This window comes from Myiozetetes cayanensis, unplaced genomic scaffold (assembly GCF_022539395.1).
Source record: "Myiozetetes cayanensis isolate MyiCay16 unplaced genomic scaffold, myiCay2020 scf1, whole genome shotgun sequence".
Lineage (NCBI taxonomy): Eukaryota > Metazoa > Chordata > Aves > Passeriformes > Tyrannidae > Myiozetetes > Myiozetetes cayanensis.
In genome coordinates, this window is record NW_026086604.1 from 20,568,438 (window position 1) to 20,575,656 (window position 7,219).

General features: G+C 60.2%; 1 protein-coding gene across 2 annotated transcripts; it reads right to left on the reverse strand.

The window, feature by feature from the left end:
* Positions 1–266: 266 nt before the first annotated feature.
* Positions 267–6,136, reverse strand: OSR2 (odd-skipped related transciption factor 2). Of its 2 annotated transcripts, none has more exons than XM_050315246.1 (4): positions 5,937–6,136; positions 2,288–3,014; positions 1,529–1,628; positions 267–741 (listed from the first exon to the last, which is right to left on the reverse strand). In XM_050315246.1, exons 2-4 carry the CDS (start codon positions 2,941–2,943, stop codon positions 667–669), a joined length of 831 nt encoding a protein of 276 aa, XP_050171203.1. In that variant the 5' UTR covers positions 2,944–3,014; positions 5,937–6,136; the 3' UTR covers positions 267–666. The 2 variants fall into 2 exon arrangements, with proteins under 2 accessions (XP_050171203.1, XP_050171194.1); XM_050315237.1 differs by having other exon boundaries at positions 267–823.
* Positions 6,137–7,219: the final 1,083 nt, after the last annotated feature.

Here is a 7,219-nt window from a genome sequence, read left to right on the forward strand (position 1 = left end):
TACAGAAGTTAATATTTAGACATTCATACTATTAAGTAATAGAGCTATAAACTCTCAAATAAGGCACTTTCATTTTACTTAACAATAGATAACACAACAGCGACAGTGAAACAGACCAAACAAAAGCGATCACCAAAATTGTTGTGACAGTACAATTACCCAGCTAGAAAATTTATTCAATATGCTTTACCATTGCATTGACACAGCAGGAAAAAAAAAGCCCAGATATTCAGAGAATAATACAACAAGGCAGGAGGTATTTGGAAAAAAAAAAAAGGATTTATTTTGAAATACACTTTTAAGAGATACTTTGCCTCCCCGATTTGTTATCCATCTGCATCTGACACGATACAAAACAAACAAACGAAGAAAAAACCACGTTCTGTACAGAGCTCTAAAATGAGCCGCGATTATCTACAAGATGAGCTTTACGCTTGGGTGAGGGTTGGAGAGGGGCCCGATCCTGCAGTCCGCACTCTCGAAACGAGTTTCGCAGACATGTGGTAGGAAAGCTTGGCCCCGAGTCTGCGTGCGTGTCTCCGTGTATGTGTGTGCGCGCGTCTGTGAGTTCCTACAACACAGTCCTTTAGTAAATTGGGCAAGTTGGAGCTGCCGGAGCGGGCGCGGGTCCCTGGCTGCTCTAGAAGTCCTGCCGCGGGGTGTGAGTTAGACTGTGCCGCCGTAGATCACAGTTTCGCCTGAACACTTTGCCGCACTGCTCACAGTTGTAGGGCTTGATGTCTGTATGGGTAAGAAGGTGAGTTTTCAGGTTACTTCTTTGATTAAAGGTTCTTCCACATGTGGGGCATTTGTGTGGAGATTCCTGTTCAGATTTGAAGCAAGCAAAGGATTAATCCTTCACAAACCACCTGGTTTAACGTATCACTGCACTTTTTCTCATCGCAACGCACAACTTGAGATATCGGGGGTGGACACGAACGAGAGCAATCCCGGGCGGGCGGGCGACCGCCCACTTCGCCCTGTCCTGCTCGAGAAGCCTTATTTTATACTTCTCGAGTCGTGACATTTCGCGCCCCTGTCGTGCACGGAAAGTGGCTGCCTCGCCGCCCTCCTGCTCCGGTACTCCCGCTGCCCGCCCGACCGCCACGGCGGTCTCCCGCACCGCTCCGCTCCGCACCGCATCCCGCCGCCCCGCGCCCGCCGTCGCCGCCGGGGCAGGGTTCAGCCCTCAACGAAAAACGCCTCGAAGCAGCGGCGTGGACAAACCCGAACCCGGGGTTCACTCCTCGCCGCCAACTGTGTCCCCGTTGTCTTTAAGCCCTTCTCCCACGGCTGCCGTTTTTCCGCGGGTGTCCCATGGCCGCGGAGGTAACCATCGACCGCTGCCCTCCCCCGGGAAGCACGGGCCGTCCAGTGCCGGAGCCCACTCTCTCCCCTCGCTCCCCTCCGCACCAGAGCACCGTTCCCCCGGCGGCCACCGCCCCTGCCCCGCGGCGGGCCGAGCCGAGCCGGGCCATGTCCGTGCCGGCGGCACACGCGTGGAGAGGCCGGGGAGAGCCGGGCTCACCTGCATGTGTAGGGTTTTGTGGACCGCCAGGGTCCTGGACTGGCAGAAGCCCTTCCCGCACTCCTGGCACTTGAAGGGTTTCTCTTTGGAATGGATGTACCTGTAAGGCAACCCGCGGGGTGAGCAGCGCTGCCGGGGGCGCGGGGATCACCCGTTCCCAGGCCCCGCTCCCCCAAACCCAATTCCCCTCAAAATCCCTCACCCTGCTCCTCCCTCCTTCATAATTCTGTTTATGGTTAAACTTCTTTAACGGTTCAAAACATTTGCAACAATTCGTATCGAAGTGTGAGTTCACTCTCTGGTGCCAAACCGGGACAGCATCTGTGCCGCCGGCCGGACCCGAGACCGCTCTTCTCCGAAGGCGGAGAGGGTTCTCCGCTCTGTGGCCGCAGGCGCCGCTCGGCACCAGCAGCGGGGTGCGCAGATGAGGGGGGAGGGCGAGCGGGGAAGCGCCCACCTGCGCCCCGTCCTGCTCCCCGCACCCCCCAGGGTCGGCCTTCAGAAGCACAAAAGCCCCAGGGGTTTCCTCTCCGGGTGTGAACCCTCCCGCCTCTCCCTCAGGCAGGTGCCCGTCCCATGCAGAGAGCAGGTTGCGGCTGCCGTGGTCTCTCCGCAGCCGCGGAGTCGGAGTGGGAATTCTTCCTGCTGCTTAGGTGGTTCAGCCCAGAGCTCCCGGAGCGGCTCAGCCTCATCCCCCCCCGAGCGGCTCACCCTACCCCGGCTCCCCTCGACCCGACCCCGCTCCTGGTGGTCCCTCACCGGTGGTCCCGCAGGTGGTCCTGCCTCCGGAAAGCCTTGTGGCAGATGTCGCAGGTGTAAGGTCGTTCGTCCGTGTGGGTCCGCTCGTGGATGAGGAGGTTGTAGGACTTGGTGAAGTGCCTGCCGCAGAACTTGCAGATGAACTCCTTTTTCGTCTTGGAGGGCAGGCGGCCGCGGGAGGGCTTCCTGTCCGGAGACAGCTTGCTGATGCCCGACAAAGGCGAGGCCAGTCCGGGGCTCAGCTTGGCGAGCTCCCCCACCTTCGGGGGGTCCTCCTGCGTGGCGGCCACGGCCAGGTTGGCAAAGTCAAAGCGGGGCCTGTCCTTGTGCAATGCTGGAAGGACGTGGGCGATGGCCCCTTGTTTGGGGTGGAAGAGGTGCGTGGCGAAGGGGAGCGCGGGGAAAGGGAAGCGGGAGTCCACCAAGCCCTGCGCGGCCGCCATCTCCGTGATGGTGGAACGGGTGATTTCATGCACATTGGGGTAGCCCAATGTCCAGTGGTTCATGTGCATGGTTTGCACGGCGCTGAGTCCGTACAGACCTTGCAACTGGTCCACAGCTGCGGGGAAGGTGTTCACAGCCTGGAGGAAGGAGTAGTTAGTGAGTTGCAGAGACGGGTGCAGCGGGATGGGGGCTGGCAGAGCCTTGCTTCCCATCTTCCCGGGGCAGGCGCGGGCCGGCGGAGCAGCTGGTGCCTCTGCTGGGCTTCCGAGACGGGGAGAAAATCCTAAGAAGAAAGAGGGAGAAAGGAGGGGAAATAGACTTTTACTAAGAACAGCGTGGTCCCCCTTAGCCGAGGCGAACGCAGCAACCGAGCCAGGGAGGGCCAGGCACGGCTCCGGTGCGCTGCCCTGCCGCGGCCCTGCCGCCCCGCCGCAGCCCAGGCTCCCGCCCTCCGCCGGGGCCGGCGGCCGATACTGACCCACGGTGCGATCGCTTCGACCGAAGAAGCTAAAACGTAAAAAAAAAAAAAAAAAAAAAAAAAATCCATCCCAAACCATCCACCCCAAATTAAAACAGAAAAGAGAAAACCCAGTGCGGAGCCAACCGAAGGCGCTGCAGATTCAAATTAAACGAATGGTGAAAAAATACACGAGGATCGGAGACGGGGCCGGGGCCGAAGCCCCTCTGCTTCCCGTCTCCCCGCCGCCGACCCCCGCAGCGCCCACTGTGGGGACCCCCGAGCAGCCTCCCTCCTACCTCCCGCGCCGACCCGGCCCCCGGCGTCGCTCCCACCCTCCTCCCGGCCTCCCGCGGGCGCAGAGGCCCCGACCCCGACCCCTCCTGACTGGGGCCTCCCCGGGATGGAGCAGGGTGCTCACGGAGGGCCGAGGCAGGCCCGTGAGGGAGCGGGGGTGGGGGGGAAGGGGAAATAAACCCTGCGTTCATCCCAGCTCAGTTGCTTATTTTTCTTCCTTCAACAACAACTCATTTATCAAGATAACCGAAGGAGAGAAAAGGAGCCCCGGCCCCGCACGCACACCTCCTACCCAGCCCCCCGCGCCGCAGCCATCCCATCAGTGGCGAGGAGGGCGGCCAGCCCGGAGGCCTCTCCGGTCCGCCAAGAACCGCCCCGCATGGCGCTGCCCCGCACCCGGATCCCTCCGTCCCGCAGGGCCAAGAAGGACGAGCGCAGCCCCGGTGAGACGGAGTCGTGAGGAGGAGTACCCCGCACCCCCTCGGCCATTCCCAGGCCGGGACCTCCGCCGGAGCGGCGGGGCCGTGAGCTAATGAGCGGTGTGTGACTGTCAGAGGGTTTCACTCAGCCCACTCAACCGAAACCTCCGGGCCCGCTGCTCCCGTCGCACGGGGAGTCCCCTCGGTGGTTCCGGGGAGATGCTCCCCTGCCGCAGGGCAGGGGGGCATCAGCGCGGGGGGCAAGCCCCTGCCGTTTCCTTTCTTTGCGTTCTTTAAGAGTTCACTTCCAGCAGCCAAGAGGCTGCCGCGACCCAGGAAAGCGGCCAAAGCAAGCGCCGGGGTCTCTCCGGGCCTGTAAACAAGAGGTAGGGCCGAGGGTGCCCCAGCACCTCCTGGGATTTGTGTGGAAGGACTGGTAAGGCGCAGTTTCCAAAGTAAACAAGAGACCATCCCCCTGCCAAAATCCTACACCAAACCCCCAGAACAACAAGAAAAATAAAAGAAACTCCGAGCATAGAGCCCCGCTCCGGGAGAGGCGTCCCTGTCCCCCGGGCCGCCACCGCCCCGCAGCCCTCACCAACGCTCCTGGCCCGGGCCACGCCGCTGACACCGAGCACCCTCTGGCTGGAAAGATACTTTTCGATTTTTTTTTCCTAAAATACTTTTATTCTCCGCTTGTGGCACCGCACAGTTGGCCCACCGGGAAAAAAAATTGCGGCAAGGAGGTCGGGCTTGAGCTGCAGCGCTGCACACCCCTGTTTTCGTTTTCCTCGAGTCGTGGCTCCCCAGGGCTTCCTCTGCTGCTGCCCAGTTTTTCTCGTTTGTGGTTGTATCGACATAGGGGACAGTGTTATCGATACGACCTATTATATATGGCGATCTTTTCGTTTTGTTGGAGGGGGATGGTTATATATAGAGACTTATTTTTAAAGATGTCGTAGTGTGAGTTCCTATTCGCTTTCCTCCAGGAACCGACACAGAAGCAATAAAATCGCTTTTCGCTGGCTGCTCCCGTGGCTCCTGCCTCCATCCCTGCTGGCTGCGGCTGGGTTTCGGAGCCACCGGCTGGGAACTATGACCGAGGGAGGGACACTATTTCTGTAGGGCAGAGCTCCCTCTGTTACAGCCGCGTTTGGTGGCCGTGTGTGGGGGTGTCATTGCACGACGCTCGTTTTCATGTCAAACAATCAAGTCTGAAAAAACTATTCTAAACGCGAAATCCGCATTTTAAGGAAGAAACTTTTAAAACTACATTGCTGTTTGAACTGCGGTACATCTGTTACTATTTGTATTCGGAGGTAACTTTATTAAAGCCTATTTAAAAAAGACCAGAAAGTGCCTTCCTACGTGATTTTAAGGCCATTTATAACAAGGTGCGTTGAGGCGAGGGCGCGGGGGGGGGGAAAGAAAGTCAACCAAAAACGGATGTTATTTAAACTTTGGCACTTCCTTTTCCCTTTCCATTCTGAGAGCTTAATTAAATTAAGCCCGGTGTCTCGGCAGGACACCCCTTTCTACCTGCTTGCCGCCGACCTGCTGGCCCGCCCGACGCTCCCCATCCTCCCGCGGCGGGGCCGGGCCGTGCCCCGAGGGCGCTGCCGTCATTCCCGGGGAGCGGGTGGGCCCTGGGTCGCCTTCGCTCCCCCCCGGCCCCACCAGAAGCCGCGGCAGCCGGTCCCGGCGCAGCCGGGTGTTTCCACGCACTGGAGGATTTCTCCAGTTGCACCCGCGGATCAGCCCCGCTCTCCGTGCACGGACGGGCTTCTCCCCTCTAGGAATTTCTCATGAAGGTCATGGGCTGCGCGCCCCATGAAGCCCCTGCCTGGCCCCACAGCAACGCGCCCACGGCATGCGGGGGGCACCCGCATCCCAAATTGCCGCGGAGCTGCGAACTGAAAGTAAGCCCGGCGGTCCCGCGCTCCCGGCCGAGGGGACGTTCCGCTCTCGGGGTGGCCGCCCCGCTCCCGCCGACGGCACTGGGCAGGGCGGGCCGGGGGAGCCAGTCACCTACCGCAGCCTGCTGCTCCTCCCGGGGCAACGCTGAGGCGGCGGCCGCGGCACCTTCACGGAGACATTAGATCCACTGCGAGGGCGCTCAGCGGGGCCGGGGCCCGGCGGCGGACGGCATGTTGCGGAGGGCTGAGCGGCTGGGACTTCTGGCCGCGGCGGCCCCGGGGCCCCGGCATAGACCGCCGCCACCCGCCCGCAGCCTCCCGCCTTCGACCCCGGCGAGGCTCGGCGCGAGTCTGAGCCGCCCCCTGCCCGGTCCATCACATTTCAGCGGTGAGTGGCGTGGAGCGCTGTCCCCGCCCGCCCGCCGCCGCCGCCGGCCCACCCCGCGGCTCGCTCAGCCCCGCGCTCGGGGCCGCGCCGCTCCGCCCCGACGGGACGGGACCGCCCCCGGCTGCGGACCCGGCCCGCCCCGCCGCGCCGGCCCCACTGTTTACTTGTGTTTGGGTAGCAACTGGTCTTTAAAGGGGCAGGACGCCCCCCGCTTCCCCCGCGTCACCTAAGGTGACTTTTCCCTCCGCGAAAATCCCGACGCCTCTCGCCCTGCTGCCGGTCGCGGAGATTTGCGCGCCTCCTGCGCCGCACTGCCCGCCTCGGCAGCCTGCCCGCCGTGCCCCAGTCGGGGTGGCATAAGCGGCTTAAATATCTAAATTAACTCCCCCAAAGCCAGACCGTGGGATTTTGTAGGTGCCTACGTCTCCAAGGGGGGTTGCAGTTAAAGTTCACGTCCAAATGGCTTCGTGGCCGTCATGTCGAGTCGACCTGGGGACCCACCCTTCAGCAACTCAGCGCTGCCCTTCCATTGCGATTGAGGCGCCTAAAGGCAGATTCCCAAAGAGAATCTTTGCGGAGGCAACCCCGTACGCGGTGACTAAGCACACAATCCCTACCTGGAACAGACACAGTTTCGAAAGCAGTTTCGATTTATTAACGGGGAATTTACTGCTAAATGGGGCCTTCGTGACCCTCTTCAAATTTCCTGATTAGAGCGCTCTATTCACGTTCGTCGACAGCCGCAATACATGGTGGTTGCACATGGAGAATTTCAGTCACATTTTCATCTGTAACGTTATCTTGTTCTGTGCATTACTTAAATCACATGTATGGGGAATTTAATTTATAATCTGGACTAGAAATTGGAACCAGGATTTGAAAAGTACGGAAAGATGTCGGGGAAAATGGACCTTAAAGGACAGCTATGAAAATTTTTCAGAGGTAGAGTCTGTGCTGGTTAGTTCGAGCCTGAGGAAGAGGACACAAGTGACGGTTCCAACGAGATTTTTA

Coding starts and splice junctions, on each gene's coding strand:
- OSR2 (XM_050315237.1), bottom strand. CDS start 2,943: ATGGGAAGCAAGGCTCTGCCAGCCCCCATCCCGCTGCACCCGTCTCTG. Junction 1,629..2,287: donor GACCACCTGCGGGACCACCG/GTGAGGGACCAC, acceptor GTTGCCTTACAG/GTACATCCATTCCAAAGAGA. Junction 824..1,528: donor ACAAAACCCTACACATGCAG/GTGAGCCCGGCT, acceptor AAATCTGAACAG/GAATCTCCACACAAATGCCC.